This window comes from Perca fluviatilis, chromosome 8 (genome assembly GCF_010015445.1).
Source record: "Perca fluviatilis chromosome 8, GENO_Pfluv_1.0, whole genome shotgun sequence".
In the NCBI taxonomy this organism is placed as follows: domain Eukaryota; kingdom Metazoa; phylum Chordata; class Actinopteri; order Perciformes; family Percidae; genus Perca; species Perca fluviatilis.
The window spans coordinates 41,212,101-41,224,721 of NC_053119.1; the positions used below are offsets into that span (position 1 = coordinate 41,212,101).

General features: G+C 40.4%; 2 protein-coding genes across 2 annotated transcripts; one reads left to right on the plus strand and one right to left on the minus strand.

Annotated features, from left to right (window-relative positions):
- Positions 1-48: 48 nt before the first annotated feature.
- gabarapl2 (GABA(A) receptor-associated protein like 2) lies at positions 49-6,805 on the minus strand. The gene is made up of 4 exons (XM_039810006.1): positions 6,589-6,805; positions 5,242-5,297; positions 4,517-4,689; positions 49-2,249 (listed from the first exon to the last, which is right to left on the minus strand). The coding sequence occupies exons 1-4, from the start codon at positions 6,620-6,622 to the stop codon at positions 2,135-2,137; spliced, it is 378 nt and encodes a 125-aa protein (XP_039665940.1). The 5' UTR covers positions 6,623-6,805; the 3' UTR covers positions 49-2,134.
- A 698-nt stretch (positions 6,806-7,503) lies between these two features.
- Positions 7,504-12,453, plus strand: tmem231 (transmembrane protein 231). Its single transcript, XM_039810005.1, has 7 exons — positions 7,504-7,997; positions 8,442-8,608; positions 8,764-8,892; positions 9,539-9,682; positions 10,941-11,022; positions 11,243-11,348; positions 11,773-12,453. The coding sequence occupies exons 1-7, from the start codon at positions 7,859-7,861 to the stop codon at positions 11,933-11,935; spliced, it is 930 nt and encodes a 309-aa protein (XP_039665939.1). The 5' UTR covers positions 7,504-7,858; the 3' UTR covers positions 11,936-12,453.
- Positions 12,454-12,621: the final 168 nt, after the last annotated feature.

The window sequence follows — 12,621 nt, forward strand, 5'->3', positions numbered from 1 at the left end:
AACACAAGGTGAAAGTATAGTGACATTTTTAAATAAAACACCTTACGATTCATTTTACATTCATTTTTATTGGTCAGGTCTCCCAGCTACCTTACCTTTTTCAAATATCTAAAATTCCTTGTCCTGTCTTTAAGATATATTTAACAATCATACAACACTGATGAAATAAAAACAATACTGAATATCATAGCATTCCATCGATATATTACACATCTACATACCATGTTTAAAAGCCTGAATCAGCTTTTGTGGTGCACAAATATGAACACTTCAATGGGTCAAGTAAATAATACGCCTCACTCGGATTCAGCACCAAAAACTACAGGAGCAGCCAAAATGTCAGCGTCAGTCATCTGAGTGAAGAGAAGAACGACACCCGTGCAGCCAAAGACCCGAGCAACACTTTACTTGAAGTCTTTTTATTAACCCACAAAGCAGCTGAGAGCCTTGTGTATTTTAATCATTAACATATAAAAATCAAAGTATACACTTCAGGCCACTTAGTAGGCTACGGTGAAAGCTGTGCGTGGAGCCTCCGCAGGACCTTAAATCACGCTTAAGAGGTGCAAAAAATAACGAGGCTCAGTCGCTCAGCAATGTAAGTTATGTTTTCCTGAACCTTAACTGACGAATCGGAAGCTAACTTCAGCATTGTTTATAAAAATTTCACAAATCGACACAGTAAACTTCAAGTAAAGTGTTGGATTTCATAAGCAGGTCAATTTGGTTTATGTCATGCTGTTGGCCAACGCAATGTGCAAATACATAACAGCCAGGCTGGGAAGTACTGAGTAACATCCTAGGGACAGGGGCTGGACCATGGCCCTGAGCTGGACACACTATACCAGGGGCCATTTGAGCCTTGATACCGGCACCCATAAAAAATAATTGCAAAAAAAAAAAAGTCTGTGGTAATCTATTGTGAGCTAAGAAGTTCTGCTCTATGAATATCACAACATTGTGAAACTAAACCCAAAATCTAGATGCCTAGATTATTTAGAAAAGAAATTCTGAGCCATTTTCAGAAAATAGTGCTTGTCAGCCATTAGTTAAAATCGCATAAATCTCTAATTTTCAAAAGTTATTGATCCTGCATTTTGGAAATGTCGGCTTCTCCATGGATACATTTCCGACTTAATGTGTAATACCACCTGACCTTTGTAGGGACGGCCCTGTGGCTCAGCATTAAAGGAAGTTTTCTAAGAATTGTTGGTGTCTTTCTAGTTACATAATTCAGTGTTTCCCCTATCATGGTGGTCCAAAATTATGTTAAAATGCACAGTTAGCACAGTAGAATAACATTTAAAAAAATAAAAAAAGACATTAAAAGGGTTCCAGGCACCCCTTATCCTAGAACTTACACTGGCTGCCTCCTTACTGGCAGCTTACAGTCATCCACCATCATTCACCGTCTTCTTTCACATGCTTATAGTTGTTCTCATAGCCTATCGTAGTGCTGCGTGTACCTGTGGCTTTAAAGTTAAATACTGAAGTTTTTATACATGATATGAAAAAGCCACACAAATACATCCATAATGTGGTTAGCTAGTCACATGGTTATAGGGTTTCTTTCTCACTTCAGCTGAACACAAATATCTGTGACAACACAGCTGGACAGAAAGAAAATAGAGCATGATTGGGTAATGAGCAATAATTGGTGTGTGTGTGTGTGTGTGTGTGTGTGTCTGTGTCAAAGCCTAAATTTGTTTGGTTTTTTGTTTTTACTTTAATACTGATGTTGATACTTGGAAAATGAATATCTGACGTGCCTATAATGTGCGTTGTTATTATTTTACGGCAGTGTTAACGATATTTCTCTCCACAACTTTTAAACAGCAATCATGACAAAGGACCAACCATTGGGTCAAGCATTTCTTGACACTGATGATCATCTGAGTCTGCCACGTTTGTTACTTGTTTGTTTATTGTAGCATTTTGGTGTCATTAATTTTCACCATAAAATGTGTATTTTCTAGTATCAAAAATTGACCATAAATAACTGTGCCAAGTGTGAAGGTGCATTACTTGAAAGTGCCAATGTTTGAAACATTGTGCATTAGTATACAGTATGTTGTATGTGTGTGTGTGTGTGTGTGTGTGTGTGTGTGTGTGTGTGTGTGAGAGAGAGAGAGCGTTAGCCCCGTGTTGTATAAAAGGCCTGGTAACCAAAGGTGTTTTCTCCGCTGTAGGCCACGTACAGAAAGCCGTCCTGGTCCTTCTCCTTGTCGTACAGCTGGCCCATAGTCAGACTGCAACACACAGCAGAAACCGGACTCTTATTAGATCACACACTCAGTCAAGTAGAATCGATTATATTTGCATCTCCTATATGGGTTGTGAAGACGAACTTTTCCAGATTGTGCCGATCTACAGAATTTTTCAGTCAGTTTTCCGTGCTAAAACCTACAGCGTTCCCGAAGGACAAAAGAGGTTGTAGGTTGTTTCCATTCATACAATAAATATTTCATTATTCATGTAATTTCTAATTTCAAAGCCTCTCTTTGCATCATCCATCCTGCTTACGGGTTAGAGCCCAACCAATTTTTATTATTTATTTAACCAGGAAAGACTTGAGATTAAAAATCTCTTTTTCAAGAGTGTCCTGACCAAGACAGGCAGCAGTACAACCACACATACACAAACACAAGATACACAAAAACACTAAATACATTAAACAACTGAAACAGCAAATCCCTCAAAGTCAACCACAATCCTAAATACACCAGGCAAAACATCTGCAGCTAGATGTGGCCGCCTCCAAGTCAATCAACACCCTCTTAAAAGCGACCAATGAGAGCAGCTCGGTAAGTTTCATGGATTTGTGTAACTTGTTCCATGTAGAGGGAGCAGCAAACTGAAAGGCCTTTTTCCCCCACTCAGTTCTAACCTTTGGAACAGACAGAAGGAAAAGATCCTGGAACCAAGATTGTAAATCAGCTTATATCAGCTTATACGATACAATACAACTTTATTGTCAGTTTACACTGTAATTAATTTTGCATTCCCGAGCAGCTCCACTCATAAAAAGAAAAGGACACACAAATAATTATACATATAGTACAGAAGATGAAAACACATCAACAGCCATGGGAAAAAAAAACATGTTTCATGACATGCTCAGATCCAGATCTGAATTGGCAGCACACTGATTTTGATGTAGCAACAGGATAGACTGATGTCTTGTACGGTGAATGGAGAGCGATCGCTCTGAGCGTAGGAGAGTGTAGGTGCTGTCTTGAAATTCTGAAAAAAAGTGGTCAGGGATTGCTTCCACATGGCTCTCACAGACGCTTTATCACGGCCCTCGACATCCGATACCGAAACCACAAGGCACTCACGCACTAGCATGCATGCACAACTGGACCGGCTATCAAAAAAAAGAACAGAGAAGCTCAAATTACAACACACACACACAGAGGGAGTGTGACATCATTCTCTGCTCAGGACGCCATTACTCAGCTATATATTTACGTAGCAAATACTTGTTCACTGCTATTTTGAATTGTTCTGAATGTCGAGTACAACCCCTTTAAGTGTAACTTAAAGACATCGACACATCTACCTAGGACATCTACAGTGGCTGACAGATAAAGAAAGCCAGCTGTATAATAAAGGACCCTGGACACTGCCTGTTCTCTCCTCTCCCCTCCATACTCCATACATAGAGCAAAACAAATAGGCTGAAAACCAGCACTCTTGTTCTATTTATTCAATTTTTTACCTATCTATCTATCTATCTATCTATCTATCTATCTATCTATCTATCCATCCATCCATTGTTTATTACCTAAGATATCAAGTGAATACACAGCAGAGTTTGCTGTTTTGTGAACTGTATCTAATAGCTGGAGCAGGAAAAGTTAACACTTTGTGGCATGTTGGTGACAGTAAACAGGACACATCAGAAGCCAAATAAACAGACAGGCATACTTGTCTACTGGCAATAGGAAAGGAGTCTATCACCTACTTTCATCAGGTTTTTCCGTGTTTAAAAAAAAAAAAATCGCATATACACGCTAATTTTGGTGGGAAAAGGGTATAATACAAAGGTCTGGGAAGCAGCTCAGAATTCTCATCACATGAGCAAGTCGATAGCTGTGAACAGTGAAATGGTGGGGTTTGTGATCAATGTGAATTGAGAGTGCAGGTGTGGCTTCATCCTTTTTCAGAGGGAGGTTAATTCCTCCCAAACCCAGATGGATAGATAAACACACTACACATGGTACACAAATGAGTGGGGAAGTACGACTACCTTTCACTGCATATCACTTTAAGAAGGCCAGGGCCTCATAGTACATGATTTATATAATCAATAAAATGTGGTTTTAGGGTGATTGTAGGGCTGGATCCGATCCACGTTGAAAAAACGTGCATGCAGGCTGAAATTCACTGTGGTGTTTTGCCGGGATTAAGCCGCTAGCCGCTGGCTAATTAACGCAGCACTATGTCCTCCATCTCAGCCAAGAACGGAGAAATGTAGAGTTACACGCAAGCTGTTTTGCTGTGTTGCTCTCACCTGGATTGGGGGACAGTTTTGTCGACAAAGAGGAAGATGGCTTTCTCTGAAGGCAGCTGGATGCGTTTCCTGATGATCCACATGAACTGGGCCACTGTGATGTCAGAGGGCACAAGGTACTTCCTCTTATCAATGTCCACTATCTGCGAGCCAGACACCTTCTCCACTATCACCTGGAGCACATAGGTTAACAGAAAAATAGGGCTTTTAACACTGTTTGGTATGGCATGGGTTACATACATGCTCTAATATTGAGATTCACAGTTTTGTTCACTGCTGTAACAGAACCTATATGGCCATTATAGGATATACCAATATCAGTTTGTCAGTTGAACCCATAGTACTTCAGCCAAGTATTTACAGGCTTACAACTGCGTCAGGACAGGAGTGAGTCATTATTAAACATATTGGTTGGTTTCGTTTAAAATGTAACAGCCAAATCCATATTAAACCACCCATTTAAGAGTCCTGATTATTTACATGGAGTCTGGTGGGTTTGGCCATGCCGATTTCAGGACTGTTTCTGGTTAAACAAAAAGGATCTTACTCTTTAACAAAAAGTCTATCAAGTCTGTTTTTACCACTCACTCATTCTCTTCTTTTCCACCCATACCTGTCATTTACTCAACCAGACACTCGCTCATCTCTTGACTCTCTGTCACTCACTCGATCTGTACCCTTAACCCCCATCCCACTGCAAAAACACCCCCTTCCCCCATACTCACCGGTACTCTGTCAGGATATTTGTTTCGTATTTTGGCTGACTCCACACATCGATGCTCTGAGGTAGAGACAGGAAACAAACAGGAAGTCAGGATTAAAGGGATGAGTGAGGCCTCTTGGGAGCCTCTTCTCTTGCAGCCTTACTGCCAAATACAGCCAAGCCTTGTCCGATCCAATGCTCCATATGAAAGATCAAGCACAGCGTGAACAGACAGAGGAGTGGATGCTTTGTACAGCATGCAACTATACACCAAGTCAAAGTGGGATTATCTTCATACAGTCTTTATTAAATGATACTAAACATTGTAGTACTTATAATCTAAAGAGTGATAGTGCTTCTACTTCCAGTAGGCCTACATGTATGCTTTGTTATCAGGACCTGCAGCAGGCAGACACCGAACAGAGGCCAGAGAGGGGAGGGTGAGGTGATGGGTGATAAGATGTGGCGGATCCATTTAGGTTCAACACTTTGCACGCTTTCATTAGCCCAGATAAGAGGCCTACTTTTAGAAACATCTCTGCAAGACCAGCAGCAGTGTTTCTTTAAACAGGAGAGAGAAGCTTATCTGAAGCCAATATGAACACAGTTATGCTAAAAGGAGCTGAAGAGCTAAGTGACAGAAATGTCACTTATTGAGCTCTAAAACAACCTACTTCAGCTATGGAAGAGAACTTTAAACCAAACTCAGTTCAAAATGAATGCTCCCCCTGAAACCTTAATATGTTATTGTTAGTGGAACAAGTTACAATCTCTGGAACAAATACAAAGATAACACTCTTATATTCGGCATCTATGTAGTACACGGGCATTTACTAATGCTAATACTCGTGCTCTTTTTTATTTGTTTTGCTTGACATTTTTTGCTGTCTTTTGTCAGTAAAATATACCCCGATACCAAGCAGTGTGAAGCAATGCAAAAAGTTCCTATTCAAAGTAATGTTGAGAGAGCTTCTTGGTGGAGTCTTTTTGCCTAATAACTACTACACTAACCGTTTTCTACCAATATAAGCAGAAGACATTCAAGTCAGATGCTCGAATGGAATTTGGCGATGAAATGACTCCATGCAAAAGAAAGACACATCTCAGGGATAAAAACAGCTGACTAACATATCAGCAATATTAAAGGTGACAGCGGTCATTTGACTTGCAGGAAAAACGTGCTAGCATTTGTTGCTAGTCATGCAACGTTAGCAATTATGTATCAGTCCTCTGCTGGCTGCGGTGACCAACATGCATACTGCACCTATGTGTAATTATATGGCAAAATCGCAGAGAGAGCAAAACAGAAAGGAGGGCGCATGACATGACACGAGCATCTCTTGTTTCATAACAATCCAAACCCCTTTACCCAGGGAATGGTCCTCTTTAAACATCCATTTCATCTTTGCTGGATCCCCGCACTGAGGCGTGATGACACAGTCGAAAGGCGGGTTTCTAAATCCGCGGATAATGTCGGCGTAATGTCCAAAAATGCAGACAAAAGCGATCAAAACTACACGTCAACAACTGTCTCTCCTGCCCGAACAATCCAACTGGCAGTCTAGCTGGGAGGTGACGTCACCGTCCGACAGAGGGGGTGGTGAAAAATGATGCTACCTTCAAGTTCTCTCGGAAATAATAACAACATCCTCAATTAGACCAGGCAGCGGTGGTAGAAGTACTTCAAATAAAGTAGCAAGTGTACACCTAAAGGTAAAGCTGGTAAAGGTGGAGCTAATTTTCATTTATTTATATATTGTTGGCCAATTACTTTACAGAATGCTGGGAAGCTTGTCAATTTCTCCCAGGGGACCAATAAAGCCTTTTTAATAAAATAAAATCCTAATTTATTTATGGATTATATTTTGTATTACATGGTAACTAATAACTAAAAATGACAGATACATGTAGTGGCATACATGTTTTGCCTATGAGATGTAGTGTAGTAGAAGTATGAAGTACAGTAGCAGAAAAAAGGGGGCCACTGAGGCTGCACGTGTACCATACCAGATTGTTGTGCTGCTGCTACGCCCCTGCTCCCACACAGCGAAAATAGAAATAGAAACCAATGATAACACTGATAATCGACCCAGCTAATTTAAAATGAGCTGCAAAGTTTATTTGTATCTGGTTTCACTTGTTAGCAAAATACCTAACGCCGCAAAAGTAGCTAATTTAGGCTATTTCTATGGGATAACCCTTTTCTTCTGGGATAACCATGTGTGAACACTCCCGAATGGTCTTCCTGTTCGTCCTTTTTTACCGGCATTGCTTGAACGCAGCTTGACTGCTACCGTTGGCCGCCATGGTAACCGTGAGACGCTAAGCTAAGCTAAAACCTATGGCTAAAACATGGCGCGGTGTATGGTAACTGTAACGTTACCATAGACTGTAAATATGGTACTGGGGGCTAACGTAAATAGCATGTTGATACGCTAGCTACGTTTTGTCAAAAATACGCTCTCGATTACTTAACAAAGGTTTATCTGTGTTTGTCTTGCAGTTTGTTGTTGTGAGCGCATTCACTCATGTTACCATCTATGCTAGCTTGAGCATTGACGTTAACTAGCTAGCTAACGTTAGCTGGACTTGATGACACATAACCCTGGAGGCTACGAACGATATTCATATCGTTACCCATGGCTTTCTATGAAGTCTATTCCCACCCGGCTTTGATTCGGTACAAAACGAGTGTTTGCACGAAAGCCACTCTGTTTCTGGTCGTTGTTTTGTGCCTCACCTACATCCCACCTCTGCTCGTTGCCTACAGGAGCCAAGGTAAAGTAACTCGCTGTAACGTTAGCTAATGATGTCAAACACTCGCTGAACTAGCTACTATCATGACCGTGGCTCCTGTCGCTATTGCTAAATGATAAACTTTATATATGTCCGGGTGAAGTGTGAGTTAAGTACGCCGAAAGGCCAACGCTTTTGTTAAAGAAGTAGAAATGCAGCAGCAGTGGCAGCAAAAACTGTCCTGTCCTGTTAGTAGTGTCCTGAGGAGTGTCCCGGGACAGTCAGACACTGTCCTGTACACTGTCATCATGTCACACCCAGACAGTGGGAGTCACAGGACTGTCTGGGTGTGACAGGACAGTGTACAGGAGAGTGTCTGACGGTCCCGGGACACTCCTCAGGACACTACTAACATGACAGGACAGTTTTTGCTGCTCCTGCTTCTCTAGAAATGCTTGCTTGCTGTTAAAAGCCATGTTATTTTAGGTTTCTGGATAAAAAGAAGCACTTATGAGGAACAGCCGGTTGTGAGGTTTCAGTACCAGACTCTGCTGGTGGCAGCAACCAGTACTCAGGGAGACTACGTCGCCTGGAGCACCTTTCCCCATCTAAACAACATGCTTGGTGCCAACCTCCGGATGCCTGCTGTCTCTGTAAGAACACACTCACCGCAGCTTCCTCAAATGTGCAAGTGTCCCGCTTGTCATTTTTATTAATAGTACAGTGGATTTGAGAAAGTAGTTATCAGACTAGCAACCTACTATGATTGCAGTATGTACTATGTTTTTTTTCTTCTTCTTTTCTGCAGGTGCGCGAAGAGGACCAGAACCAGGATGGGAAGTTGGACCTCCTGATTTTTCAACTGGAGCTACCTCTAAAACCTGAGGAACAGGTGTACAGTGTACAACTGCTGCTCACCTTCAGCTACAAGCTCTTTGTATGTATTCCACTGCAGTACCTAGTCTCACGGTATATACATATATGAAATGTAAACTTGTCTGTGGCACGGTACCATTTCAAAGCTGTACTCAACCTGATGGCAGAAAGTAATGACAGACAATCTTCACTCAGACAAAATTCTGATCATGTTGTAGCTAATATTATTATAATTTACAACAATTTTAAATTACATTACAATGGCATTCATACATTTTTAATGTAGCCTAACATTTTTTGTAACCAAAAACTGATTTAAGGATTAAGTAAATTTTTGTTGTCATTGCGGTAAAGTCTTAGAAACAGCATTTGTTCAACAGTGTGTGTGTTGTGTGTGTGTGTGTGTGTGTGTGTGTGTGTGTGTGTGTGTGTGTGTGTGTGTGTGTGTGTGTGTGTGTAAAATAACGAGTGAAAAAAATTAATTCATAAAGTAATTCTTATTCCTCCTTTACAATTTAGTAAAGGATGGCTTTAGGACAGAATAGCTATTACATTTAATGAGCCACAGATCCTCTCCTGTGTGTATGTATGTATATGTACAGCCTGCCAACTGCAGTACGACACCAGGCCCATCCAGGCCCATCCAGGCCAGCCTTAGTCAGTGTTCCAGCTAAAGTAAAGGATATTATGTTGTTGTGTTTTCCCAGCGCATGTCCACAGTGGTGATGCAGAGCCTTGCTTATGTGCAGCACTCTTCTTCTGTCCCCGGAGCTAAGCTGTTCATCAGTGGAGACCTGAGGCTGATGCAGAGGACCCCCCTGCCTCACCGGGGACTGTACAACATTTACAACGTGAGTGGACACAGACTCACTAGCCATGTTTCCATCCACATGTTTTTATGAGAATTAAGTAATATCGAATGAAAAAAGCCTTTTGGAAAATTTGATAGAATTTCATGAATATCGACATAGTTTGTACGTTCGATCTCATCAGATTTCCTCTTAATTGCTAAATGGCTTATGCGATAAGCGCTGATGGTTATTTGCCGAATAAATAATGAATTGCGATTACGTTTTAGGTCATTTTATGGTTGCAACCCGCCATAACACGAAGAAGAAATAGTTTTAGGTCATTTTTGCTTTCTTTGCAGACATGGTGGGTGTCAACAAAGACAGATATAAGTGGACAAACGAGAAGACGAGATTCTTTTTATATTTAATTTACGAGTGAAATATAACAGCTATTTTAGATAGCAAAAATCTAAGAAATGGCATAATTTATCTGCATCATCATAGTGATGTTCTGATAGCATCGTTGTTGTCTTATTATAGCTTGATATGTCGCTATTATCTGGCACATAAGCACTATTATATCTTGTGCAATATTAATCATTTGTAGGTAGACGGCGCAATCCCTTTTGGCTAGCAAACTTTGTTAGCAAATGTTAGCTTGAATGTTCTGCAATTCAGTGTGAAAGTGAATGGAATCACAGGTTTTTATTTATTCGCATACATGTTTTTAGCGAACTTCAGATAATTCAAATGACAAGTGGATGGAAACATAGCTACAGTCTTTCTTTCTTTCCACCTGTTCTCTTTCCCTTGTTTTCTCCTTTTCCTTTTGCATCAAGACCAATTCAAGTAGAAAAAATATTTGGACACACAGTGAGACTCTACAGGCTACATTGTCCAAGGCTTGAGCAGAGCCTGGCAGAGCACTCTGCAGGACGCTTATAGCAGAAAACAACCAATGAAAGAAAATTTGTGAAAGGGACAATTTATGAATGGAAGAAGGTGCAATAGCAAGCCAGGAACTCAGGCAGTGATTGGTTGGATGAGATGAAATGGGAGGTACATGTAATAGAGGAAAGGAGAGACTGAACTGCAGTCAACAATGCAGATAAAGTCTTGGCACCAGTGTTATTATTTAACATACGGGAAAAAAACTACTCAATTGCAGTAATGTGAGTCATTGTAATTAGTTACTTTCCACCTCTGATAATCACAGTACAAATATTGCATGTTCATGTAGTGCTACCACACGCTGAGGGAGCTGTGACAGGAACAGTAGATCTTCATTTGTTAAGGTGTTGTTCTGTTTGATGCCAAGGTGTCAGTGATCGATGGCTCCAGCCCCTTTGCAAGTGCGTATGACCTGGACAACATAATTAGGAGCTACCAGGACAGGAACTGTAAGTTGACAAAGGCTCTCATTTTGTTTGCCTGCTTTTATTACTGCTGAATATACTGTGTGACTAAACCCCAAATCATCATAGGTCTGGCAATGCCAGTCTACCCAACCCTACACTGCATTACATATGCATTTTGTTAGATGTAGATATTGTAAAATATGACAACTTTTTTTCACTTTTCTCTCTCTGTTTTTTTGTCCCTTTCTTTGTTCTACCATAGTGACCACAGTACTGTCCTGTCCCATGCCGGTCTGGACTATGGGGCGAGCTGCTGGCTCTCCCTTTCAGCTTAATGCTGAGATCCGGTACCCTATGGAGGTCATAAGATATCCTTTAAAAAATGTTTAGGAAGGTGTGTTCTTTTTATATACCCTCCATGGTAACATATGACTTTAACCCCCCCAATTTAGTGCGTACAATAAGTAGAAAGTAAGGTATAATGTAGAGCGAGCCAGTCATTATTTTGAATTAGAACCCCAACAGGATGTAGCATGATGCTATCAGTGGTGGAACACGTATTCATTCAAGTGGCTATATGTAACATTCAGTTTGTGTTGATTCTAGCGGCCCCGTTGGACTAAAGTGGTAGTGTTTTTACCCACACCCGCTGTCGTAAAGGTCTTTTCTCTACGGTGCTGTATTACCAACTGTCGATTACTGCGTTAGCGTTACCAGGAGGTCATATAGTCGCGATGAATGTTTGAATGTCAAGCTTTCCTCTTTATTTCTGCCTTAACCGTCTCCTTCCACCTATCGTCCTGGCTTCTGGGAAACCATCAAATTTGCCTGGATTCAATACGTCAGTGTCCTCCTCATCTTCCTCTGGATCTTTGAACGCATACAGAGATTTGTTTTCCAGAACCAGGTTCTAACCACCGTACCCATACCTTTGGGAAAACCTCACCTGTCATGATGCAGTGGTAGTGCTTTGACCCCCAGGTATCCATAAATATTACATTTTTCTCACAAGGACCAACACTGATACTCTTTGTCTGGAATGTGATACCAAAATCAATGACTGTTTGAATTTTAATGAATAGCCATTAGGTCAGTTTTATAATTACATTATGACATACATAAACATCAAATTCTTCCTTTTATCACTATAAGATTTGTCTTCTTTAAGATTTGTCTTCTATGCAGGAAGTACACCAGTTCTGGCCCTGGAAAATGCATTTCTTTTACTGCTATTTGAAGCAATGGCAATGTATAGAAAATATCAGTACATATTATCATACAATTTGTATGTTTATGACAATTTGTGACAGCAATTAAAGAAATTCTTTGTTCACTTTTGTATTGTATTGTTAGTTTTAGGTGATGGATAATAAACGATTTGTACATTTCAACATGTATCTCCTTTAACTGTAATGCTTTCATCAACTTTCATCTTTGACACCAACTATAAAGACACCGTTTACAAATGCAAAAGATGGTTTCACTTATTTAGGGGTTCAAATTACACCTGAAATCAAAACTATTGTATCTTCAAATTATGACTTGCTAACAGAAAGTATAACCGAGACATTAAACCGCTTGACAGTAATGCCAATTTCAATGATCTTACGTATTAATATAATTAAAATGGATATATTGCCA

Bases quoted from the DNA above. Each gene is read 5' to 3' on its own strand.
- gabarapl2 (XM_039810006.1), bottom strand. From the start codon at position 6,622: ATGAAATGGATGTTTAAAGAGGACCATTCCCTGG. The intron at 5,298-6,588 runs GTAAAGGGGTTT...TCTCTACCTCAG, and splicing joins TAAAGAGGACCATTCCCTGG to AGCATCGATGTGTGGAGTCA. The intron at 4,690-5,241 runs GTGAGTATGGGG...TATGTGCTCCAG, and splicing joins AATATCCTGACAGAGTACCG to GTGATAGTGGAGAAGGTGTC.
- tmem231 (XM_039810005.1), top strand. From the start codon at position 7,859: ATGGCTTTCTATGAAGTCTATTCCCACCCGGCTTTGATTCGGTACAAA. The intron at 7,998-8,441 runs GTAAAGTAACTC...ATGTTATTTTAG, and splicing joins CGTTGCCTACAGGAGCCAAG to GTTTCTGGATAAAAAGAAGC. The intron at 11,349-11,772 runs ATATCCTTTAAA...GTCTCCTTCCAC, and splicing joins TACCCTATGGAGGTCATAAG to CTATCGTCCTGGCTTCTGGG.